Source organism: Nelumbo lutea, chromosome 3 (assembly GCF_056320005.1).
Source record: "Nelumbo lutea isolate HS-2025 chromosome 3, American lotus-T2T, whole genome shotgun sequence".
Classification (NCBI taxonomy): Eukaryota; Viridiplantae; Streptophyta; class Magnoliopsida; order Proteales; family Nelumbonaceae; genus Nelumbo; species Nelumbo lutea.
Window position 1 is genome coordinate 18,135,574 of NC_142686.1, and position 27,799 is coordinate 18,163,372.

A 27,799-nucleotide genomic window follows, 5' to 3' on the forward strand; every position below is an offset into this window, starting at 1 on the left:
TTTCAATGCCCTGGCCCAATCTTGTCTTACTCCTGCTATTCCCTTCCCTTCTAAAGAAGTGTGGGGAAGACCGTTCCCACCTAGGGTCGGAGCACTCTGTTGGGAAATAGCTTTGGAAAGAATTAATACTTGTGGTCATCTTCAAAAAAAGAAGCCTTTTTGGTGCTTGTCCCCACACTGGTGTACCCTTTGTAAAGCCAATGGTGAGTCTTGCTCTCATTTACTTATATCCTGCCTTTTTATTTCATCTATTTGGGTGTGGTTTCTCTCTTTATTTGGTTGCAGGTGGACTCCCCCACGAAGCCTCTTCACCTATTCAGTTGGTAGCTGGATCAAAAAGAGGGGAAAAATGTTGTGGAGGTGCACCAGGGCAGCAGTTTGTTGGACGATTTGGGAGGAAAGGAGCCAAAGGATATTTGCTGAAAAAGAAAGAAGCTGGGACACAATTATAGAAGTGATTTCTTTGAGGGTAGCACAATGGGTAAAAACAATGAACCTATTTGAGGATACTCCTATAGAGACCATTGTGAACAATTGGCAGGAAATAGCAGTTTCGGCTCCTAGCAGAATCAATGCCCATCCGCTGTGGCTCCCCCCGATGGAAGGTTTTATCAAACTCAACTTTGTCCAGGGCCATCGGGGGTTGGTGGTGTTTTTAGAACAGAGGCAGGTTCAGTTATAGCCCATTTTTCAGGACCAATTGGAGTTGGAGATTCATTGAGAGCAGAAATTCTGGCCCTCTTGGAGGGGGTAAAAAGGGCTAAGGAGTTGAATATAAATAGGTTGATTATCGAAGGAGACTCGCAAGTGGTAACTGGCTGGATAGAGAAGGCAAATGATGAGTTATGGGCATATATTAATGAACGAAGGCATTTCAAGTGGCTAACCCAAGGAATGGATGTGCGTGTTCGGTGGGTTAAAAGATGTGTTAATTCATATGCAGATGCTTTGGCCAACCAGGGGGTGGGAAGAAGTCATTTGTTTTGGGCTACACTGTAAATTTCCTTTTGGGGGTCTGGTGAGAGGGTTTACCTCCCCCCACCATTGTATTAAAATTTTTTTTCTTAATTAATGAAAGTTTTCTGTTACTGATAAAAAAATTACAAACTGATTAGGTGTTAAGGCAACACCTAGAATCAGTTCAAACAACAACGAAAATAAAAACAAATGATTGAGGCTTATTTTGTAGTATGAAATAAAATTCAATGATTGAGGCAATCATATTAACTAATGATTGAGGCTTATATTGTAGCATGAAATAAAATTCTATAGGTTAGCCAATAAAAGAAGAATATATGATCAGATTTCCCTCCTTTTACATCAGTAATGGGCAAAGCTTATAGTTGACAAGAAAGGAGTGGGAGTTCGTTATGTACTTTGCTGGTGGAAACACAGAGCAGTACCCATTGGCCAGTTAAAGGAAATTTAACCTGGCTCAGGTTGGAGATGATCTCAATTTCCTCATTTCGCTTGCTACTTAGTTTTATAATGTTAAAACAGACTTAGATGCCTTGATTTGGTACATTTAGAAAGCTTAGTTGGTTATCTATCCAACTGGCCCAGAATCATTGTCTTGGACATGATTGAGAAAGTTACAGTTAATACAAGCACGAATGAGTTTTTTCACAGAAATTCCTATTTTTGGTTTGTTGAATTGTTATCCGTTCTTTGTTATGCATTTTCTATTGTGTTCTCTAATTTTTATGAGTAGTTCTACATTGTTTTTAGTCCTTTAATAATAATTGATTATTGAAGTATTTTATATAGTATTGATAGAAATTATAGTTTCTCTCAAAGCTTATGCATCTTGTGTGGTATATGACTCCAGGGTCAATCTTGATTTTCTTCTATTTTTGTTGGATTGGATAGAACAGTCTAGGGCTGACAATTTCTCATCTAAATTATTCCAAGCTCAGTCTTGATGATAGAGTCCTCTATGTATCCCTTTGTTTTATATTCTATTAGCCTTCTACTATTTTTTCTCTTTTAGTACTGGACTAGACTCAACTTATCTTTTTTTTTTTTTTCTTTTTCCTTAGAATTGATAACTTTTTCATTAAAGAAAAAGACTGAGTTGTACGTGAGAGGATACAGGAAAACAGGACTATGTAGCAAAAAAATGGTAGAGCCCTTTCAACAATTGGGTAAACTATTTGTACTATACAATAGATTCCTCCCCAATCCAGGTTTCACTAGGGAATGGCCTTTTGGTTCAAATCTCTTGGAATCCATCTGTAGTAGCAGCCTAGGCAAGCACAAATCTCACTAATCTCAAGAAGGAAATGGGCCAACCTCCAAGGCCCAGATCTTGGCTTATTAACCCAACCAATCATGTTCCTTTTATCACCCTCTACCAGCAAGGGAACAGCTTGGATTTCTTTGGCAAATCTAAGTCTAGCAAGGGGGGGGGGGGCTTGACTTCTGCTTCAGAGGTATCCATCACCTCAACTTAAGTTATCTTTTCTGGTTGTTCTTATAATTTCCTTAGTTCTCCACTTTCTAGCAGTTAAACTCTAGTTCCTTATTCTTCTATTTCTAAATCTTAGAATAATTTGTTTCTTCTACTCTTATTGCTTGTGGATGGTAGTAGGCAGCATTATGATGCAGCAGCACCTTTTTCACCTAAAGACAAGAAGGTTCACTTGTTAAGAATCTCTCTCTCTCTCTCTCTCACACACACACACACACACACATATTTTAAATTGACATAGTAAGAAAAAAGGTACTGAAAAATGAAATAGAATGGGGTTTCCAAAGCATGAGTGCAAATGTCTCCTCTTCTCCTTTTATTTTTTAATTTTTTAATTTTTATAGAACCTTCCTCATGAAATGGCCTTCAAACCAGCAACCTTTTTTTTGAACTGTAAGATAAGGTAATTTCATTAATATCCAGAAGCAAAATTCAAGAATACCCCTGTACAAAGAGAATGAAGAATCTGTACTAGGGGAAGACCAAGTATATCCAATTACATCAAACCCCGAAAACCAAAAAACTATAAATTCCTTGCAGAGAGAAAATATAAAAAAAAAAGAATTTGTGTGTCTATTTTTGAATAGAGAGTGATTTTCCAACCAAGAGAACACCATTCAGCCCAAAATCTGTCTCCCTTCAAAATCTGAACCTTGAGAGGTTCATACACTGGATTCAGCCCCAACAAGAATGCAAACATCCACTGCTATGAAACTAACTTCGTTTACGCTTTTGCATCCTCATCATCATCATTTTCCACTCATTTGCCTGGTAGTGATCTAACACCTTCCACATTAAAGTGAGGGCTGAATAATAAGCAGATAAGCAATGGTCTCCCTGTTTACAGGTAGAGGATTCAGCCTATAATTGATAAATCTTTTCATAGTGTATGTGCTCTGAATAGGTTGATTTAGCCTGTTCCATATTTCATTTGCTGTATCAGCCCACAGTTCTTCCTCACTTCTGGTTTCATAGCCACAAGGAGCCAGGACATCACCATACTGTTCTCTTGATCCCACCTGTCATGTTCAGCAGTCCTTGTCTTAGATTCCTTGACCTTCCCATTGATATAACCAGCTCTTCCCCTGGGTGTAACATACAGCTTTATTCCCTTAGACCATTCCAGACAATTAAATCCATTCAATGGGGTAATAGGTATAGGGAAATTCATGCTGTCAGCCCCAACAATAGATGTTCCCTGAGGATGTAATTCCAGATGATGCAGAATGGGGTAATAGGTATAGGGAAATTCATGCTGTCAGCCCCAACAATAGATGTTCCCTGAGGATGTAATTCCAGATGATGCAGAATGGGGTAATAGGTATAGGGAAATTCATGCTGTCAGCCCCAACAATAGATGTTCCCTAAGGATGTAATTCTAGATGATGCAGAATCGTCAGTTGCCATTCACTCGAGCACCCATGACCTAACCACCAAAAACACTAACTCAATAGATAGAACCCAGCACCTCAGTCCAGCACACACGAAGAAAGAAATAAGGGACCAAGCTCTAGTCAAACAATAGGAACTGCTGAAACCCTTCTCACACACTGGTTACACGACCAAAAAACAAGTTTTACTCATCACCAACACTGCACAGTCTGCTCACAGAACATACCTGTTGTGCACAGGATCACACAATCCACTCCAGCCACAAGAGAAAGGCACATAACCCCAAAAAAGACTGTTTACAGCATTCGGCTACTACCAATTACTTCCCTTGGCATTACGGCCAAGAACAAAGGGGAAGAGAGATGTATGATTGCTGGTTTGTTCAGTCTGAAGGAAAGGACTCGTTCCACAGTTCAGAAAGAAGATTTGAAGAGAGAAGTTGATCTGAGATTTTCTATCACCCAAAAAGGTGCTCCAATACCATATTCTGCACCAAAGAATTAGTAAGGAGAAGAAAGGAGAAAAGAGGAGAGGAGAACCGGAGAGAAAGAAAGTAAGTTTAGAGGCAAAAAACTGGGCTGGTGTTGCCCCTTGTATTATTTATACTCAAGTGACATAAAGAAATAGGAAATTACAAGAGTGCCCTTGTGGCACATGCTATCATAAAAAACATATGAGAACTCAGCAAGTCCAAAAAAATTCCAATTTACATGGTCATAAGCTTTCTCCATATCCATTTTACACAACAAACCAGCTTGATCACTTCTTTTCCTTGACTCTATTACTTCATTAGCAATAAGGACTCCATCACAATAAGTCCTCTCCCGATGAATGCTCCTTGGGACTTAGCAATCAGATTAGGTATCGCTTTTGCCATTTTATTAGCCAATAATTTAGAAATTTTACATCTTTTTCTAGGAGGAAACCATGAGCAAGTGGAAATCAAACCTTGAGTGGCCAATCTTAATAATCCTATTCAGCTAATCTGATTGGAAAAATGCCTGTTTGCAATGTGTACAGTATAGTTAATCCCAATTTTACCATGGTTATTGGTAGTCATGACAATGACGGTCGTAGTGATGGAGATGGGGAGAAAAGGATGTTGTCATGGTTTGATTCGATTGAGAGGCATGAGCTTGAGGGAATCATTTGGCATTGAGAGAATGTGCAAATGGGGCTTCATTATAAAAAGGTTTTCTTAGCAGGAGTTGAAGAAGATGTAGGTGTTGGTATCTGTGTTTTCCAAGGTAAAACGGTGCAGGAATATTAGCTGATCATGGAAAATTGGAAATATAAATAATGAATATGAAACGAGGATTATGCTATGGATGGTTAATGGAGCTGTGGTTGATTGAAGCACTGGTTGGAGGGGGATGGTAGCTTAGTTTGAATGTGGTCAAAGCTGCTTCTGGCAGATAAGATGTGCTATTGAAGAACATAAATGGGGGTAAATGGAAAATAATAATGGATGCACAGAATTTTCAGGACAAGTTTGTAGTTTTTATCTACAGAGGAGGTAATGAGGAAGGGAGAGGAGAGCAGAGGCCCATCATATTTCAAGGTGGGAAGTGCAGGCTTTGGCAGGAAAGATGGGAAGAGAGTTACAGAAATAGGATCTCAAAACAGCCAAAGGAGAACTTGAAATAGCCAGAGATGAATCTCTCTGAACGCACCCAGCTTTGGTACCTCCATCAATAGCCAGAGGTACAGAGTTACGAAGGTGCTCTGTATGTCCATTAACTATTGAATGAGTGTTATTGTTGTTTTGAACCGTCCATTAGAAAATTAGGGTACCTCTATCATATTTCATGGAACACGTCCAGCTTTGGTACCTCTGTACCTCTACATATGTATTATTTATTTCTTTATGTATAAGTTGGTGAAGAAATTGTCTTCTTGGAGGAGTGCTTACAAGTAATCTGCATCTGTATCTGCTAGGTAATTTATCCAGCTCCAGTAAGACCTTGAAATAGCCAGAGATGGATAGATCACTCTTTTGTGTAGGGTAGCTGTGATTCTGTGCAAAACTCAACAAAGCCCTATTTCTTATGCCTTATTTTTTTTTTCTTTTAGAAGATACAAAAAAAGAAAGAGTGGCATGCCTCTTAACTCTGGGACTAAACCAGTAAAAAGTTGATGCTGTTGACAGTAGATTAGGTTTTCCTACTGAAAATAAAAAAGAAAAGGCCAATAAAAGATACAGATAAGTAGAAATGGATGAAAATATAGAGCCAGATAACTTGAAATGAATTCAAACAGCTATAGAAATGCTAGTATATGAGTTTATATAACTCTTGATTTTCTTTGCCCAACAAACAAGGTGAGACGCTGTTGGTGTGAAAATTTTAATAAATTCTCATGCAACATAATTCACTCAATCAAGTGATTGAGTTTTTATTATTTTGGGTAAGGCCCATTCAGGGAATCATACGGAATCCCCTTAATTACATCTCCACAAGAAAGTAGAGAACACCTTTTGATTCTGACTTGGAGAAATGAACGCATAGAACAAAAGAAAAGAACAATAGGATATTTAAAAAGAACTTTTCGTTTGCTTTTCTTTTACATCAAGTGTACAAGAATGAGAAGAAAGAACAAAAGAAAAGAACAATAGGATATTTAAAAAGAACTTTTCGTTTGCTTTTCTTTTACATCAAGTGTACAAGAATGAGAAGAAAGAAAAAGAAAATACAATTGAGAAACTGTACAGCAATACATTTCTCTTTTCTTTTTAATACAAAGAAAACTTCCTTCTCACTCCTTTCTTCATAATAAGTTGTAGTCAATCAGATGAAATTCTGATTGTAGACAGTCTTAATCCTTGGAATTTTGCATACAAAAAGGGAACCATAGTCAATCAAATTGAATATTTGATTGTAGACGATTTTCATCCCTCTACTCTTCATTTTCATTTGAAGGGAACTATAATCAGCCTTTGAGATTTAGACTGTAGATGGTTTACTCCCTAACTTTGTCTTGAAAGAGGGACCATAATCAACCATGTAGAGGCACCTGGTTGTAGATGGTTTATTCCCCCCTACTCTTCATTTTCATTTGAAGGGAGCCATAATCAGTCTTCGAGATTTAGACTGTAGATGGTTTAATCCCTAATATTGTCTTGAAAGAGGGACCATAATCAACCAAGTAGGGGCACCTGGTTATAGATGGTTTATTTCCCTCTATTTTCTTTCTCAAAATTGAAAATAAAAGAGAGAGGAAGAAGAATACACAGCAGAAGACATAAATAGGAAGTATTCACAGAGATTACTTTCTTTTTTCTACCTGTATTATAGAGGCTTTTCCTTCCTTTCCCTACTTTGAGCACTTCTCTTTTCTTCTTTCCTTATCTTTGCTTTTCTTAAGAATCTCTTGTGAAAATTTTCTTCGAAGAGTCTCTCCGTGTGTATGTGTTTCTATCTTTCCCTTAAGGAGCTTAAATAGGGAGTGGGGTAGTTATGTAACTACCTCCTCCTCCTAGGTGAAGGACACCTGTCCCTCCCACTTAAAGAGAGGGAACTCCCCACTTAAAGAGAGAACTCCTCACTTAAAGAGGGGGAACTCCCATACGGGATACTTTTCTATAGTTTTAGTGATTTGGCTAGCAGATTAGCCAACCCACTTATTTAAGTTCTAATTTATTTAAATGTTATTTGGATTAAAAAAATGCCTTCAACAAACACATCAAAAGAAATGCCCAACTGTCTTTTAGTATCTTTTCATGGTTCTGACCAAGGTTCAAAATATCGATACACCCCATGACCCTAATTTGCTGGAACGGGTGTATTGATACTTTGACCCTGCATTCTTTTTTTAGTTTTTGTTTTTTTTTTCCCAAAATTTGAGAGGGAGGCCATTTTTTATATTATTTAATTATTAAAGCAAAGGTTTTCTTAAAATGCCTTAAAATAGGTGTTTTGGTCCTTACAAAGGTACGATACGATGCACTTGATATGGGGCATATTGTATTGAAATTTTGAACCTTGGTTCGATCATGTCTGAAGGGTGAAAAATGTAATAGTTTCATAAACTTGTTATTTACCATCATTTCTTTCCGATCGTATATTCAAATGTTCCCTATTTAATAAATAAATAACAGCCATGGATTTTTAAGTATAGTGTTGAAGATACTAATATAATGTTCTCTATTTAATAAATAGCAGATTAGCCAACCCACTTAGCTTTAGTTGTTGGTTGGGATGGACTATAGCAGTAATTGTCAACTGTGGTAAGTAAAACTCAGGGACCTGCATTGGATCATAATTCATACATCCTTTGATTCGTTGTTACTTCATGCTGAGTTGCTGACATGAATCTTAGCAACATTTACCAATGATATTTGCAGTCCATAATATCATTACCTCTTTGTTCTGTTTGGAGAGACTAATCCCTTTTCCCTGCTTGTTCCCTTTTTCATTTCTTATAAAAGCATCCTTTGTTGCTTTACTAAATTGATTAAAAAAAGAATTTCCTGGACATGAAAAGATTGATAATTGAAATGGTCAAACTATTATCATATTTTATCTGGAACCTCATCTGGAAATAAAGTGTCCTGGGACTGGAAATACCGCCATTTTAACCGACCATAACTCCATTGACAGTTTCCATGAAAAATGTACATTATTGAAGAATGCAAAGGAACCTATGAAGCTGGTAGTGCTCTGTTCTCTGATATGATTATTAAGTAATACCTATGAGGATGAGTCAAATGCTTGTATTGGGAAGCAGAAAACGAATCATGAAATTGTAAATTTAAATTCTACCTGTGAAAATACGATTCCTATGAAGCTGGTAGTGCTCTGTTCTCTGATATGATTATTAAGTAATACCTATGAGGATGAGTCAAATGCTAGTATTGGGAAGCAGAAAACGAATCATGAAATTGTAAATTTAAATTCTACCTGTGAAAATACGATTCCTTCTGAGTGGATTTATTTCATTATCAAATAATTATGTGCCTTATTTCTTTGTTTGTTCCCTTCTATTTTCTATGCATCTCCCAATTTATTTAATCTGTTTCATTTGTGTGGCTCATTCTCAAGCAATTCCTAATGTTATCCATTACATTCAATATTTTCAATCTTGCTCAGGCTTTAGTACAAATACTGAAAATAAATATCCTTCCCCATTAACTTCCATGTATTTGAAAAGTTACTTGTATCATTTAGTGAAAAAATGAAACTTCATCATATTGGATTGAATATCTTCAACACTTTTCAAGTATTACTAGAACTTTTATACATTCTTGATCTTGAATTCAACTACCACATGCTAGATTTCCAATTTTGGCGAAGATATTAGAGAGGTGTGGGGTCCTGCATTTGGAAACCAAGTGAAAAAAATAGAGAAATAATAGTTGAAGTTTTGAACTCTTAACCCCATCTCGTTATGTCACACTTAACCTCATTTTGTTTGTTGATAGCATTATATCAATGGAAGAAATTAATGGACTAAATGTAAAATTAGATTTGTGGTTGAATACCTTCAAAACAAGAGGTTTTAAAATGAGTAGGACCCGAGAAGAATATCTGCAATGTAGATTTAGTAATAAAAAATGCAAATCAGGGCACACTCAAGGATCATAGACCAAGTATATGTTTGGTTCCGTGGGTATTTATAGGTGGGGTGTTTATTGCTTTAAACGTTATTTGAAAATTACCATTTTAAATGTTTATTGCTTTTGTTGTTTGGTTGGATGTTTCATGAGCATTTCTGGTAACACCCTATAAAGTTACTTTCTACCTCAAATTAACACCCCATAAAGTTACTTTTCATCTTAGTTTAACATCTTATAAAGTATACCACATAAGTATTTCATTTCAACAAATGCTGGAGCGTTGAAGTTTTTCCTAATGCCTCATACACAAATTCAAGCATTTATGTTTTTCAACATTTATGTGATAAATGTTAAAACCAAACAATGGTTTCATGCAAAATAAACACCAATGCCTATGTGGCACTGATGTGGTGGTGTTTTTTCAATAAGCATCCACAGAACCAAACATAGCCTAAGTGAGGTTCAATATGACATCTTCTATTACCTTGGTTTGATTAACTGTGATAGGGGAGAGATCAAGTAAGATGTCACTTATAAAATCACAGCAAGAAAAACAATACCACCCATAGTGTTGAGCAATCAAGAGATGTATGACCAAACAGAATGGCAGAATAGTATAGAATGAACCAGGTTTAAATGATGATGATGATTAGATAAGTATACATTTTCATTTTATGCAAGGCACTTGAAGCTAAGGGTGCAAGCTGGGATGCCCAAATTGAAGAACTTCAACTACACCAGTCTTCACTTAGGGTCCAGGCCTATTCAAAATATAGCAAATGCTTAACCCAGCCCACCCCAAGTCTCGTATTTTTCAAAGGCTTCCTTGCAGTATCATGTACTAACATACTTATCAGGAAGGAAATCATGCAGCGGATTGGCTAGCAAACAAGGGTCATCAGAAAAGGTTTTAATTTTATTTCTTAGCAAACAAGGGTCATCAGAAAAGGTTTTAATTTTATTTCTTTGTTATACTTGGCAAGGAGGTCTCTCCCTCGCTTGTCTTAGTTTCCTTGTAATCTCCCAAGTTATCAAAAAAAAAAAAAAAGTGGAAGTTTAAGAAAAATATAGTTCATCTATCAAAATGTTGATTGATTTTGTTTTGTAAGAAAATTGGGACGTTGGTAATGGATGTCAAAGTGGAGTCTCATAATTTGGTTTCAAATAGGGCCTACTTCATTTCCTTATATTTTTTTAATTAGGGAATTCAATTTGTACTTTAAGAGGTTCCTACTGAAAGAATTTATAAAGATGATCAACCATATCACCCAAATAGAATTACATGTAAGCTCAAAGTTTTTTGTTTTTCCATTCTTGATGCCTATCCGAATTTTTTTACTATGCCTTGTACGCAAAGCATAATAACCATTTCAAGGAATGAATTCATTTTTGGTTTTATATTACTTGAGTGGGTAGTTTAATAAGGATTTTAATTTGTTGTGGAACTTAAGAGCATAATTGCTAATAAGTTCACTGAAATGTTTAAAAATTGCATAAGAAAAGATATTTATCTCCACTGTCACTTTCATTGCGAACAGGTAGTAGCAGAAAAATGAACCTGGGAAATGTTTTTGCCTGAGTGAGCAGCTAAATAGCATTTTCTAAGAAAATCATTGATCGTGAGTTCTTACGAGCTTGGATGGCAGAAACATTAATTAACCATGCCAGTTGAATCACCATGGTGACAGGATTTCCTGAGGCAGGTAGGGGTAGCATGCCCAAGTTGAATCCAACAGTTCATATCAGAAAATGTAGGTGTTGAGTGGAATGGACACTTGACATGAGGATGACCTCATTGTATCATTGTAACACTTCATTAGTGAAATCCATCATGCAGAAATGTCAGCAAGAAAATATGAGATTGCACTGAAGAATCTTGTTATTTATTTTTATTTTCATGTGGTATATTGGTTCTACACTTTCATAAAGGAAATACTCTCTTGTGCTTGAAATACAACAAGAAAGAAAAGTATATAATCCCAGTGGCAACTCCAGTTAAAATCAGGACCCAATTGAAGGCAGATGGATAATCAAAAATTGTGGGTTTAAAGTTCATTCCAAATATTCCTGTGACAACTGCAAAAATTGTAGTCACAAAGGTAGCTGCTGTGAGAAGCAACTCGAATTGTATCAGCTGGTTCTGAACATTGCCCTGTTTAACATGGGAAGTAAATTAGTTTTCTTTGATGCCATTGTAGCTCTTCTTTAAAGGGGATTGTCCTTACCAGTTTAATGTTGATGAAGTCTTCAGTGTCATCAACGTATTCTTTGAGCTATAACACAAGAAAAAGGAAAAAAATTAATTATATTTTGCTATCATCAATAGTGAAATCCTAGTATCCCTATTGATTTGTTCAAGAAATACGGTTTTGAGGCATATTTTCATGCAATAGTTACTGAAAGAGGCATATTAACAACTGTAAGAGCTATCTAACAAGGAAAAAGGTGGAGTTATATTACATTATAAAGTGGAGCACTGTCTCTTACCGATAAAAGTTTATTCAGGGTATTGTCTATAACAACGAAATATGCTTCAAGCAGCATTTCAAGCTCTACAATGCTTTCTCCATTATTAGATGACCCCGATAAGCTTCCATGTTTGCTTGAGCTTAAGATGCTGCTCAGAGCTCTCTCCAGTCTATGAGCCCCACTGGATGAGTCAACAGGTGAAACTGGTGCAGATTTTGACATCATCCCAGCGCCAACTAAGACGTTACTCTGGAAATATTGCTCAGATGAGGAGTAAGCCTCCATTCTCTCTTTTTTCTCTGTCAGATACATCTCAGCCATGTCCCCATCATCATCCATGAGTTGTTCAATTTCATCACGGACCTGGAAAGCCACTCTAAAAGCTAAAATATCAAAAGGCAAATTGTAGTTGAAAAACATGATACTGGGAGGTTATGTTGGATTTGGTTACTGCACCTTCTGAACTCGACGAGTCAATGCAAGGAGATGGCCTTTGAGTCTACGAACACGTTCAAGATTTAGAGTGCTAACAGATGATACCAGTTCATCTAGAACTGGATATACCTCCATTTCCAATTCTCTTACCTGTTACACAATCAAAGTGATGAAGGTACATACAATTAAGGGCTGCAGGGAAGTTCATGGTCTTTGATTTATGTAAAATCAAACGCAAGTTCCAGTTCAGTTACAATGGCTCAAGAAAAAAGACATTTCAATGCAAACATATAACTAGGAAAAAAACAAAGGTTCAGAGAGACTAAACTAGGACGACTGATTATTTCATAGGATTTGGAAAAACACAACAAGAATATGTGCATTAAAACTATGTAGTTATTCTATTAAATACAATGTGTAAAACTGAGCAAGCTAATAAGCAATATTTGAATCAATAAGGGAAGTCAAAATGAGTTTCACATGCATTGCACTTTTTCTTTTAATTAAAGGAATACTTATCAAAATAAATAAAAAGAATCTACTGCCATAAAATCGGGTTATTGCTTGGTTCAATGGTAAAAGCTTGGGCTGACAAGCATGAAAACGTGTTTGAGTCTGAGATTGGTTGCTTTGTGCAAAAATGGCAACAGTAGGTCCATGACCAGTCTTCCCAAAATGAGTGTCACATACATTGCACATTTTTTTAATAAAAGGAATCTAATTATCAAAAAAAAGAAAAAGAATCTACTGCCATAAAAGAGGGTTATTGCTTAATGCAATGGTGAAACCGTATAACTTGGGCTGACAAGCATGAAAACGTGGATAGCGAGGGCCAAAAATGCCAACAGTTAAGTCCATGTCCAGTAGTCCACCCCCTCCCAAGAACCTGGATAGAGAGGGCTAACATTGGGTAATGGTCCTTTTAGTCTATTGCTATACAATGTCCATAATAGTGCAACATGAATCCCTAGTTTCAGAAACAAGTATTTCTACTCACAGCTGTCACTTAATCAAAGTTGAGCAATTTTTTTTGATAAATGAGAATAATTTTATTAATTCAAATAACGAAAATACAATCAGCCTAGGAGGAGGCACGAGATGTTACCTCCCCCGAGGACTGAATCATATACACATAAACGTGCCCAAGCCTGAAACACAAATTACAAAGTAGCCCAAAACAGATCTCCCCTTGACACCCCTTGCTTGGCCAGAGAATCAGCCATTGCATTTGCTGATCTGCTGACCCACTAAAACCTGACAGTCATATTTCTTGTCATCCATTAAATATTCTTTAACAGATCCCTGTAGCCCCAACAAGTTGTATCTGGGCTATTCAGCCAGCCCACTACTACCTTGGAATCAAGGTTCAAAGTATCGATACGATACGAGTTTCGGTCGTATTGTATCGGTACTTAGAAACGGCCGAAACTTTTTTTTTTTGTCTTTTTTTTCACATTTTGGTTTTTTGGGAAGCTTTTAGCATGCTTTTTATTATTGAAAAAAATTGGGGTCCAAAACACCTGGAAACAAGCGTTTCGGACCGTATCTTTTTCAAAAGATACGATACGATACGCCCCGTATCGGGCGTATCGTATCGATACTTTGAACCATGCTTGGAATCCCCTTCTACTAACAAATTGTTCACTCCAAATTGACTAGCCATCTATAAACCTTGTACCACTGCTAGTAACTCTGCCCTTATAGAATCACCTTCACCCACTGGTCCTGAAAATAGAGACAACATATTGCTGTCTTTGTCTCTCAGAATCCCACCAATTCCGAATGGCCCTGGGTTACCTTGGTAGCTGCCATCAAAATTCAATTTTACCACTCCAACCGGTGGGGGTTCCCATTCAACTTGTGATTTGTTCTTGGTGGAGACTGTAGAAGCCACTACTGCCCAGTTTCTCCTCAAGTCATCAAAGGAGAAATCTGCCAACTTGTGATTTGTTCTTGATTTCAGCAAGACTTCTTTCCTTTTTTTGAAATATGATAGCATTTCTCTCCTCCCATAAAATCCACAAGGTAGCAGCACTGATACATTTCCACATTAGCTTCCCTCTTTTTTGTCAATCTCCCAAAAGCAGCCGGAGTGAACAGCAGCTTTACTTCAGAGGGCAAGTTCCACCTGCACCCAAATAAGGAAACAACCCAGTTCCAAATATTGGCAGTAAAGGAGCACAGTATCAGCAAATGGTTACAGTCCTCACCCTTCACTTTACACATAAAGCACCAACTTGGGGACATCACATAAAAGGTTTCTTCTTTTGCAAGTTTTCCATAGTATTGATCTTACCATAATAGGCTTCCCAACAGAACACTGCTATTTTGGGGGGTATTGGCCTTTACCAAACCTCTTTAATAGGGAAGACCTGAAAGGAGGGGTTAGAGCAAAGGGTTTTAAAGAAAGATGCACAAGTGAAGGAGCCAACAGGGGTTAGGGCCTAGACTCTTTTATCCGGGTTAGTGGGGTCCAAACACACCGAATCTAGAAGCAACAATAGCTCTAAAACACAAAGAAATTCTTCATCCCTTAACCCTCTTCGAAACCCAAAATCCCAGTTTAAAGTCAAAGGGAAAACCGGGGGGAGAAGGAACCATGAAATGGGTTTCTTTTTAAAGAGGGAGATGGAATAGAGAGAAGGGAAACAGTCTTTTAGGAGTTGAGTGCTCACCCAAGTATCTTCTCGAAAAAGAATGGAGTTTCAATGCCAGAGATAGCCTTCCAAGGTGTTGTGGGCAAAGCCCTTCGGGATACCGCCGCATCCCAACCTGATTCAGAACAACCATGGATATTTTTCACTACTTCATGCCACAACCTCTCCCTCTCCAGGGGCCACCTCCAAAGCCACTTACCTAAAAGAACCTCATTCTTACTCACCACATTCCCTAAGCCTAGGCCTCCTTTTTTGCTCTGACTCACCACCTCCCACCTAATCAAGTGATCTTTTTTCTCTTCTCCAGGTTCCCATAAGAAATCCCTCATTAGTGTTTCCAACCTCATTGCCTCCCTTTAAGGAATTCTAAAGACTAACAAGAAGTATAAAGGCAAGTTGGCTAAAGTTGACTCTACCTCCCACAGAAATATAGTTTTTCTTCCAAGCTGCCAATCTTTTTTCGAATTTTTTCTGCCATCGGGTTCCAGAACCTACTTTCCTTTGGATTTGCACCTAATAGAAGTCCTAGGTAGGATAGAGGCCACTGAGAGCAAGTGCATTCTAACAAGGCTGCTATAGACCTCATCTCTTCTCTGTTCAAATGAACTCCCACAACACAACTCTTCTCAAAATTTACCTTCAAATTTGAGGCCCTCTCAAAGTGAATTATTAAATCCTTCAGATTCCTTACATCCATCAAATCACAACCTTCACAAAAGATCATTATGTCATCTCCAAATTGGAGATGGGTTACTAAAACTCTATCTCTACCTATTCTCTACCTTCTTAGAGATCCGGCTATATCCGCTTCTGAGATGAGTCTACTGAAAGCATCAGCGACTAAAGTGAAAAGGAAATGTGACATGAGATCACCTTGTCTCAGACCCCTACTAGCTGGGAAAAAATCAACAACTACCCCGTTGACTATGATGGAATAATGGCAATTGGAAGAAAGGCAACCGTTTATCCATTTACACCATTTATCCCCAAACCCACACTTCCTAAGCACGAGTGATAAGAATCCCCAATCCACTAAGTCATAGGCCTTTTCAAGATCTAGTTTATAAGCATAACCTTGACGCCCTGATCTCCTCATCTCCTCCACACATTCATTTGCTATTAGAATTTGATCTACAATTTGTCTCCCTTGAACAAAAGCTCATTGCACTTGGCTGATAAGACAAGGAAGTACCTTTTTTATCCTCAAAGATAAGACCTTAGCCACAATCTTGTGACTAGTCACCAAATTGATAGGTCTAAAGTCCTTTGGATGCTTGGCCTCTTTCTTCATGGAAAAAACGGCTTTTCTAATTTCTTTCTCCTCAAAATTCCTTTCCAGCTAGCTTCTACTCTCTTTTGGAAGCCTCTGCCAGGTCACACCTTCCAACTCCACACTAGGTCTTAGGGGTCTCCTCAAAATGGATTTGAAATGGTCAACAAAACAATTGGCTATCCTCTCTTGGGTATCAAAGACTATTCCATCCACTTCCAGTTTGGACACTAGGTTTTTCCTTCTCCTTCCATTGGCTAGGTCATGAAAAAATTTAGTGTTCCCATCTCCTTCCTTAATCCACTTACATCTAGACTTCTGTCTCCAAGAAATTTCTTCTCTTAAAATGACTTTGTCTAACTCTCTTTTCAGATTCCATCTCCGATCTCTATCTCATCTCCTTGTGCTGCTGGTTTGTTTAGAATTGAATAAAAGAAAAGGAAAAAAAAAGAAAAAAGAAAAGAATCGGTAGGTAATTGCATTGGTTTTTCATTTCTTTCTTTAACCATGTGTATCTTCTTAAAGGAAAAAATTGTCATCTTCTGATGAGTTATAATCATATAGGAATTATATCAGGGTCCTTAAAGAACTCAACAAAACCTTATCTCAATCATATAGGTTAAGCTACATGGATCTTGTTTCTGATTTCACTTTATCAAGGTCCACATCCTCTGTCAAATCATGAATCCTCAGATCCTTTTAACTACCTCAACTCATGTCCCTTTCAGTGTTGCTTTTGCTGAGCAATTCTGCAGGATCTCCATCCACAGGCCAATCAAAATATGGCTACACTACCCATGTTTTGGAGAATCTTATAATTCATATCATAAAGCATGAAAACATGAGTAGAGCGGATGTGTCTTGATCAGATTTCTGCAGTGAAAGAGAACTTATTTATTGTCTTCTTCTAGCTTCTAGCCTTCTAAATCAATCAACTTGCATCAGATCTCTCCTTATTGGTGCAGTAAGTGGTCTTCTATGCACATGCCCAAACCCTCTACCTACCCTCTTTTTTATCACTTAACTGATTGAATTCTATCTTCTGAAAAACATGTCTCTCATTTTGGATCAATAAGCTCTTTTAAGTTGATAACAATGACCTCAGCAGTTAAGTATTTTTTAGGAAAAACATGGTACAAAATACGCCCAAAGAAAATATCTGCTACTAAACACCACAATAGGTGACTGGGGCTATGACTGTTGCATATATACCTGAGCATCAAGAGACATGCATGTTAATTCCAAAGCTAGCTCCAGTGCCCTGAATTCGAAAGGCAGATCATCTGAATCGAACAGCACAATATGTAAGCTTCTCAAACATTGTCCATTTATAATAAGAATGAGCTACAAAAACTATAATGTTCAAACTAATGAGAGCAACCACTTTCATATACCACAAAATCACAAAAGATGGAAATAACTAAGTTTTCTTAATGTCAAAATTCAAATAAAATTTCCAAAATTTAACCAAGTAAAAGGTGGTCACAAGTCATAAGGTGTCATTAAAAACTAGATTAGGTCTGTATTCCTTAAAATGAGTTACAGATAATTTCTAGGATGACTACTATTTTAGAAAGTCGAAAGATCTTCAGTAGTAAGTGAAATGTAAAAACTTAGTAGTAAATAAGATGTTAGTCTAGATTCTACAAAGAAGGTTACAACCAGCATAAATGCAAGCTATAGGAAACCGTGTAAGATAACTCAACCAAGGAATTCAGGAGACTGTAACCTGTATAGGAAAAATAACAGGATAGAGCTCAAGGACAAGCCCAAGACCATCAGATACTCTTGAATCTTGACCTACATTGTCTATTGGAAAGTTTCTCTGCCTTGCACAAAATAAATCTATAAGCCATTGGATCCAAGAGCTGAGTGCTTTCATGGAAATGGATTTTTCTTTGGGAAGAAAGAAAGAGCACACTCTTTGGCAGATGATTCTGGTCTAGATACTTAAGAATCAGGAAAATGTAAACCATTTACTGATATCATCTTCTAAGATTCATTATCAGAAAAAAAGGGATTTTATAAGATTAATGTCAGTCACTAGTCTTAGTATCATATATAATTCAATAATTTTGAACCAAGAGGATGAGACTAATCATTGTTGATTGTTTATTAACCGAAGAGAAGGGATAATATAGATGCAATGATAATTCATTGGTGGCTTGATGCATTTTTTACTTCATGTTGTATTGCCAGTTTCTGTTTACATCTTCATTTTCTTTTTATTAGGCAGGTCATCCAGCTATATGGGGTCTTTGGCAGGTTGGACTGGATACTGACCTAACTTTTGACATTTTTTTCCACAAAGCAGCCGATCTTAGATTTGAACATGCACTCTCAAACTTGTCATCCCGAGATTTAACCATTTCATCAAGCAATATATATTTAAGGAAATTCAAAATATGTATAGAACTTAAAACCAAAGGTAACTGTCATAGATAAATTTTTATTCTTCCCTCATACATCCATTTATTGGGGTAGTTGCCTAGTGAAACTCTAAATAAGCATTAATCTGGTAGGTGATCATGCCATGCTTGCATCTATAAATGCATTTTTAAATCAGTGAAGCTTTCTCAATAATGAAAGTTCACCTAAACTATGTAGGGGAAAAGGACTGAAATTATTAGAGAACAGTGGGAAATTACCAATTTGATCTTTGCTTATCTGAAGTCGCTTGCAAAGTTCTGATTCATATTGCACAACACAACCATCTAAGGAATTCATCAGAATAACCTCATCAGCTGTGATTATACATCTAATCTGCTCGAGACTGACAACAATTGCCTTTTCCCGGCCTAATATTGTAGAAGGATATATGAACAAAGGATCCAAAAGCCGAAGATCTCTGCCAGGAAGTGAACAACGTCTCATTATCGTGGTTTTATCAATATCCAAAATCTTTGAGTTCCCATTACGATCAATCCTTATCCATGAACGGCTTCCATGGCCTCTCTTCTTCAGACCTGACAAACCAAATCCCTTGGAGAAAGAATTCACAGACCCATCTGTGTTAAGTCTAGCAGCATTATGAGAAGAGACCGGTAGAGGAATATCCTTATGAAGAAATGATGCCGGTAATTCTTCCATTGGGATTATCTGTCTTCTTTTAGTATGACTGTAGAACTTCCCAGCAGATGGAAGTCCACCTAGGTACAAAATGATGTGAATTGAAATTCTGCCTTGTGTAACCTGCAGGCTTCTTCAAGTACACACATTACAAAGAATTTATTTGAATTTATGGGTCTTGTTATAGTAATTTTGCGCATGCTCTTCTTGCATTAGAGAAGTCATAAGCCCTGCAAATTAAAGAATATAACAAGAAAAAGAATTATAAAACCCTCTTAAACTAACTTGAAGGTACCTTAAACTATTTTCCCTCAATAACCTCACTATATAGTATACACCTCAACAATCTTGGCCCTAAAATCACCAAATTCAAGCTCTGTATTTATCCAAATGATTTTTACAAGGAAATACGCATGGATTACATACCAATTGTGCATCAAGTGCATGATTTGGATGATTTCAATGATTTATGGATTAATGCCCACAAGGGATTAAAAGCTTAATAAAAATTTTGATATGAAAGTGTGAGAATTAATACCCAGAACCCCGATTTACTCTGAAATATCCTTAAAGAACCAATGGGATTTGTGGTTATGTTATCCCCAAAATGGATATACTGTATTTATTATCCCACATTCAACACCTATGTCAACATGGATGATGGAACCCAAACTGTATACACATCAAAGGTTAAAAAAAGGCAGATGGTCCAACAGCTAAATCACTAAGCTCATCAGCTGCAGCTTCAACAGTGCATCAAACAAGAATACATATAACACCGTTGACCTTCAAGGAGCAATAACAAAAACTAGGTACATAAACTCTGAAGGGGAAAAAGAAAAATTACAAGGAAAAGATTTGACAGAAAGAAATCAGGAAACGACCAAGAGACCACTCTGAGTAGGAATAAAAACTCCAAAGGTGCCCAAACTAGATGGGCAAATATACCTCATTAATTAACAGCTTCCGATGAGAGAAAGGTGAGATCTTGGTTGTAGGAGTTGATGGGTCTCTTCGTTAACCAGTGAAAAAAGATAACACCCTAAAGATATTAGATTCAGTCACCACCATTAGAGAATTTCCCAAGGCGTTTTTCCACCTGAAACTGAAACGTGAGAGATTTATGATATACCCTTCTTCTGCTTCTTCTTCCTAGCATCCTATCATAGCGGAGTAATCAGAAACGGGAAGCATAGTACGGCATTTGCATATGACGAGATTGCCCTTTTTCCGCCACAGAGTCGCACAGCAAAAGTAAATAGGATAAAAAAGGATACCAATTACCATGGGCCTCTGCGAAAAGCATCCTCTTACTCATTTGTATTTGACTGTCTGACTGATAGGATGAAAATGTCATCACCGAGTCACTGGGGTCGACAGAATTACAGCTCGGGGTTAAAGTCCAGGGTGATATAGCTCAGACGAGAACGCTCTCACGGGATATACCTGTGGGCTGTGGCTGTGAGCTGTGGGCTCTGGTGGTGGTATCCCCTTCTCGGCATTGCTAATGGGTATTGACATTTGGCAGTTTGCAGTTGGACCAAAAGGCATAGATAACTGTACATTGGTAGATATTGCTGGGTTAACCTCCCTTTGCATGCTAGATAGGTTTAATTACCTTGTTATATGTTCTATTTATATGTACAAAATCAAGTTTCTCAAAAGTGGATAGGAGCTTTGTTAATTGAGATCTATGTAGATGTTCGATCCACTTTATTGATTGGCTTCTAGCTTGCAAAAACTTGATCAGCTGCAAAGAGTCATAGTGAATCTTTAACTTTGATATTCCCATCTGTTTGGCTGCTTTTAGCCTTTGGATTAGGGCTTTGATTTCTGCATCATAACTGTCAATGGCCCAACATGGTTCTCCTCCGGCAAGAATTGTGCCTCCTCAGGAGCATTCGATGTTGAAAGTTCGTCCTACAAGACCCGATTCTAAAGCTTCACCATTGAAAGGGTGTTTTGTGTATGGGAAAATCTAATCCATCAAAACTCCTCATGAATTTTCATTGTTAAGGCTGTGTTTGATTGCAATGCAAATAAACGTGCATTGATATAAAACCATGATAGTGCAAATGATTTGAGTGTAAATTTTGACCTATTTTTGTTTCAGATTTTAGTTTATTTTGTTTGATTACGGTACAAAAGAAATAAATTAAGATATGAAATAGAATGGAGTAAAATCCATTACAAAGAGTCATAGCTTATTTGCATTATTTACATTTGTACTCCCATGCATTTATGCTAATGCAAATAAATTTGCACTGCAACCAAACATAGCTTAACAATCAAGTGTTGACTCTAAATGGTTCAAACTTTTCCAATTCAGTGAAAGAATGATCCTATTTTGAGTATTTTTCTACCCAAAATCCCCCTTTTAGGCCCCGTTTGACATCACTCATTGGGAGTGATTCTATCAATTCTGGTGATTCTTAGAGTGAGAATCACGTTTGGTGTAACCTGATGACTGAATCTCATTCGAAACGGGATGAAAAAAATCCCTCCAGAAACGAGATTCTAAGAAGTGAAAAAGTTCAGTTATCAAAAAACGCAATTCTCACTCTACCCAATTCTCGCCATAGTAATCTCTAAATAACGAACACGAGCGACAGGAAGCCACGTGAGAGAGGGCACTTCAGTAAAATGTGCTACAACAAACACATAGCTTCATGAAAAAGCCCCGGTTTGCGTAGAGTTTTGACAACCTCTGTCAACGCCGAATTTGCAACGGCACACTTCCCTCATTCTCACCTATTTTTCTCATTCCTTTGGTCGGTTTTGATATTCCTCCCTTCTCTTCATCACTTACCTCTTCTCTTTTCAGCATTTCGACCCCAGGCATTACGAAATCTCTCTGTTCACAATCTCCTTCACCAGTTAAATGAAAACTAGATTTATCGGTCATAGATCTGAGTATAGCAAGTGGCATTGGAAATTTTCCCGAGTTCAACGAAGCTTACACTTCATCAACCCCTTGGATATACCCCTATTACCATTGCTCAAGAACGTAGTCCGGGACTAAGATGGCTTGACCCTTGCAACACCAGTCGTTCTCAAGCCAACATACATTAGGTAATTTGTGTCCTATTTCATTTTATTTTTATTTTTATTGGTTTGTTTCCTCTCTTTCTTATCTTTATTTTTATTTTTATTTTCTTTTTTTTTTCTTTGATGTTGAGTAATCGTGATTTGGGAAGAGTGGAAGGAGAAGGTGATCTTCACGAATCCCATGATTGTACCAAACAAGACCATCATGATTCTCGGGATGGAAATTCTCAAAATCCATCATTTTTCTGAAAGATTGATGCCAAACAAGACCTTAATAATTACAACATGATTGATTTTATCACCATGAGTGGGTAGACCTGTTCATGGGCGGGCTTTTACTTTTTATTAATAGAAAAATGTTAGACCCGAGTCTGAGCCCGGTTCGACCAATGGGCCTACAACTTGGGCCCGAGCCTGAAGCCCGACTTAATAAAAGAAATTCGAAATTTTCCCTATTCAAATGGACATATCTATTTTAATTCAGATGTTTTTTCCCCTATTTAAATGAACAATGGGCCTACAAGTGAATCAACCAACATCACATAGGGTTTTTCTTATGTTTAACTATAGGTTGGGGCGGGTCGGGCTCGGGCCGGGCTATTTTGGCAAAGCCCGAGCTCGACTCGAATTTTATGCGGGCCGGGCTTTTTGGCCCGAGGTTAAGCCCACGAGCCAAAAAGTCTGTTCAAGCTCATTCGGGAGCCGGGCCGTCAGGGCACCCGACCCATGAACAGGTCTATGAGTGGGTAAGCAATGTATCCATCATCTAGGAAAGTATTAATTATCTAACTAACTGATACTTTAAAATAAAAATTCACTTATAATATGGCCTATAACGACATAAGAATGTAAGGATCAATTATCCTATTGACTAACTTACTCCAACGAGATACTTACAAAACAACAGCCTTTCATCATAATTAGCTTTTAAGATGTTTTAATATGACATGGTTTTACCAAGGTTGTATTTGGAAACGATGCAAACGAAGTGTAAATCCCGGTTCAAGGTAAATTTGCACTCTGGTTCATTTTTGCCTATGTTTGATAATATTACATTTATGCATTGACAAATGACAGACCAATGCATATTTACATTAATAATAAGATATAAAAATATATCAATAAAAAAGAAGTAAATTTGCATTCAAGTGGATTTTTGATAAAAAAAAAGAACATATGCTTTATTAAAATTCATATTTGCATCCATTACAGCTAAAAGTCTGTTTGGTAAGAAGATAAATTTGCCAATGCAAAACTAACCCAATTTTACAATTTATATAAACCGTTTTACAATCTACATATTTGTATTCACACTTATTTGCATTGTTTCCAAACACAACCTAATTTTTTTATTCGAATTTTACTAGACTGATCTTGCACTAGAATTTGATCATTCTCCCAAACCAATTCAATAAATTCAGTATTGTAATGAAAAGAATTTAAAAATGGGCAGTAACGTTTTTTTTTTTTTCAAAAAAGATGGAATCAGTTTCATTAACAGGCAGAAAACTGTACACCAATCAATATTTTATAACCATCTGACCTTTACATGTGGTGTAGGCTAGTATATGAACAGCTTGGTTTAAGTTAGTTTTGAGTATTGATTTTTAAAAGTTGAAGGTAATACTTCAAAATTAGGCATCCGAGTATCCCTATTACCTAACGGTAATTTTCCCTAAAAATTACCATAATAAATGGGTTTTATGTTGGGCTGGGCTGAGAAAGGTAATCTGGTTAGACACGCAATGCCCTTTGGGCCCACTTTTATTTAAGCTGCCACGTGCAAGTGCAATATTAATTGTTTGCTGACACGTCCACGCATTTCTTACAAAATTTTCGATAAAGCCTCTTGGATGTTGGGGATGGAAATGGGAAAATTTTCATCCCGTTGAAGACGGAGAGAGCACTCCCCGCCCGTGGGGACCCCGATCCCCGCTTCTTAGAATCCCCACTAATATATGTATAGTGTAAATATGTAAACATACATCTATATATTAATATTTTTTAAAATATGGTTGAGTATTTTCTAATACGATTGTAAATATTAATTATTTTATTTTTATTTTTTAAATAAAATAAGAAACAAAAACAAAATGGTTAGCGGGGAATGGGGATCCCCATGGGGATGGGGATGGGGATAAGATGGGGACGGGGATGGAGAGAGGCTCCCCATCCCCGCCCTGCCTTGTTGCCATTCCTGATCCCCTATCGAAACTCCATTCTTACAATGTCTTAGGCTCTCTTAGGCTCTTAGCTCAGGTCAGCTAATTGAGTGGCCAAATTAGGCTCAATCTCTTGTCTTGATATCATAAATTGACTGCATTTTTTGTGCTTTCTGGCTTTAATGACTGATATAAGACTGAATAGAATGAAATGACGAAACAAGATTCATGCAGCTACATGTGTCAATTGGACTGGATTTGGTCCAATTTGATCCAGTCTAAAGTGAGTCCACTACAAATGATCAGGTCCAATTCAATTCAATGAATATTTTGGACCGGTTCAATTTAATGTCTAGACCGTTCAATATGTTCAAATTCATTTTAATTTAGATTGCTTTCAACCCAAACCTGATGCATTGACACCTATATTCTTATCTTAGATCAATGGATCAGATATTGGCTTAATTGAACTGAATTCAATATAAATTTATTATAGATGGACCAGGTCCAGTCCAATCTAATAAATATTTTGGATTGGATTGGTTTAATCCAATATGTCTTGTTGGTCCATCCAATCCATACAAATTGATTTTGGATTGGACAGGGTCTGATCCAAAACCAGTCCATTGACACCCTTACATGCAGCCGACCCCATAATATGATGATGATGATGATGATGATGATAATTCTTGTGTGGGAGAGCTTTTATGCAACAGCTTCTTGTTTTGCAAGGTGGGCCTCACTCCAAGAGCCTAGAAATTATGTTTGGTGAAAAACTTGGAAAGCCAAATATGCGATTTCATTTAGCCAAGAAATTGACTTTCCGATGAAACTTGTTTTCGTAGTCTATTCAAAGTCATTCAGTGAAAACAGTTCAATCAAAACTGAAGTCCTCTCAAACTGGCCCAGGCCCATAATGTCAATGCTTTGCCTTGGCTTCATGTCCAGACTATCTCAAAATTTTAATCCACTTATGATGTCCTCTCAGCTCTCTCACCTTTCTCTCTTGCCAATCAACTAGTGTTAACAAAGGGTACCCTGTAGAACAATAACACTTCTGCATTGAGTGATTTAAATGCCCATTTAATATATGTTTGGTTTTGTAGATATTTATTGAAAAAACGTTACCACGTCAGCATTGCATAAGTATTGATATTTATTGCATATGAAATCACTATTCGATTTCATTATTTATCAAATAAATATTAAAAAATCGAAATGCTTTAATTTATATGCGTAGGGCATATGGGAAAACGTCAAATTCATATTTCTCCCCAATGCCTGAATATTTCTTAAAATAAAATACTGATGTGATACAGTTTAATTCATGGGCCATATTTAACACTTAAGGTTCCTTTTAGTCCAGATAGGGCCTATTAAAGGACCCATTTGTTCCATGGCCTTTAATTGAATGCCTTACCCAGTCCACGAGCTTGTAGTTGTAACCAGTAACCACTGTCCAGAGATACTGGGGTTGCTGATTTAATTAAATCCCTGTCTTCGTTTTGAGAAACATGACTCAAAGAAACCATTTAAAGCTGAAATTTCTGGGTTTCACAATAAAGACCCATAAACCAGCTCTAGTCATTTCTCTCTTACTCGGTCCTATTTTGTTCCTGAGAAATTAAAAAAAAAAAAAGTATGAAAGAAATCTGACCACTTTTATAAGTAGCTACTCAGCGGGGATGTTGCGTCCCAATCAACATTAGCCCTAGGGGTGTCAACGGTATTTGAAAATTCAATTTTGAATTCGATATTTGACATAATTGAATCAAATTCAGATCATTTAAATATTTAGTTGGTTGAATTCGGATACCCTATTCTTATTGAATAGTTAATTGGATTTGAATTCAGATATAACCTGATTCAATTCGATAAATATCTAAATTTGGCCAATTATTTAATTCTTATATATAATAATTAAGTTATATAAATAATTTTATATTTATATATATTATATCAATAAAATATTTGTTTTATATATTTATTAATTATATTAAATAATTAATTAATCGAATCGAATATTCGAATATTTAATCGGATTTGAATTCGGATATTAATTTTCAACATTTGTCGAATATCGAATCGAATTTGGATATCGAATTTTCTAATTGGATTCGAATTCAGATATTGCCTGATCTAATTCGAATTCGATCCGTTTACACCCCTAATTAGCCCTATACCTCACCATGCATTGCGTGAACGTCATTGAACTGTCAATTTTACACTTGGCAAGTTTTGAAACATTTAAGCTATGTTTGGTTTGACAATAAATAAGATACAAATAGAAAGTTGAGCAAAATTTCTTAATATATTTTATAAAATTCCTTAGGAAGGTTGAGTTTGTTGTTTGTTAGGGTTAGGGTTGAATTTTGCCAATCCAATTTTACTTTGGGTTGGGTTAGGGTTGACCATCTCTACAAGACTACAATACAACCCAACCCAAACCCAACTCTCCACACATGTATTAAACTCCCATTACATGCAATCATATCAAATTGTTTTAACTCTTAAGCCCTAATCTTAATGATAAGTTGCCGAGTTTTCATTCTATAAGTTTTAAGTTTTATTATTACTAGTTTCATGATTTTAGATTCTAAATAAAAGATCTATTATAATTCATACTAGTCTCTAACCGTAATACTGATAAAAATATGATTAGTATATGGTCATAAAAGTTCAATGTAGGTCTCTTAGCCGCAGATTAATGAAATTTTGAGAAGATTGTAGAAAGGTCAGGTTGGATTCAACGTGAAGTTAAATGTAGGTTGGGTTGGATTAGGGTTGAGGAATTTTAGGTTAGGTTAGGGTTAGGATTGACTAGATTAATTTGAAAGCTGGGTTGAGTTAAGGTTAGGGTAGGGGGTTTAGAACGAGTTCACATCTGCCTCCCATAGAATACGCCCTAAAAACGTCCCACATGCACACCTCAACATGCATTGAGAACAATTTCTATACTTGTCATTATAAGATGTTTCAAATATACAATTGGGGTGTACATTTTTGAAACGCATTCTGTGGGGGTAGATTTGAACTCGTTTAGAATCTCAGGTCGAGGTGTAGTAAGGTTGACTTCAACTTGATCCCAACTTGACCTGACTTGCACCCTAGTTGGGATAAATATTCAAATCAGAGATGCCCAACTTGCACTCCTATGTCCTGCCTAGAAGAATGAAACCTATATCAATATAATTGTCTTGGAAGCCACTTTTTTATTTTCAGTGAGAAACTGAATTAGTTTTCATTTGTGGTCATGTGAGATGAGTGTGAAAC

At 36.8% G+C, this 27,799-nt stretch overlaps 1 protein-coding gene across 1 annotated transcript; it reads right to left on the reverse strand.

The window, feature by feature from the left end:
• Positions 1-11,277: 11,277 nt before the first annotated feature.
• MGT3 (magnesium transporter 3) lies at positions 11,278-20,725 on the reverse strand. Its single transcript, XM_088979363.1, has 7 exons — positions 20,265-20,725; positions 18,896-19,546; positions 17,460-17,530; positions 12,342-12,470; positions 11,904-12,248; positions 11,642-11,689; positions 11,278-11,568 (listed from the first exon to the last, which is right to left on the reverse strand). Exons 2-7 carry the CDS (start codon positions 19,335-19,337, stop codon positions 11,338-11,340), a joined length of 1,266 nt encoding a protein of 421 aa, XP_088835489.1. The 5' UTR covers positions 19,338-19,546; positions 20,265-20,725; the 3' UTR covers positions 11,278-11,337.
• Between the last annotated feature and the right edge of the window lie 7,074 nt (positions 20,726-27,799).

Bases quoted from the DNA above. Each gene is read 5' to 3' on its own strand.
- MGT3 (XM_088979363.1), bottom strand. From the start codon at position 19,337: ATGGAAGAATTACCGGCATCATTTCTTCATAAGGATATTCCTCTACCG. The intron at 17,531-18,895 runs GTAATTTCCCAC...TGTTCGATTCAG, and splicing joins GATAAGCAAAGATCAAATTG to ATGATCTGCCTTTCGAATTC. The intron at 11,569-11,641 runs GTAAGGACAATC...CATGTTAAACAG, and splicing joins ACTTCATCAACATTAAACTG to GGCAATGTTCAGAACCAGCT.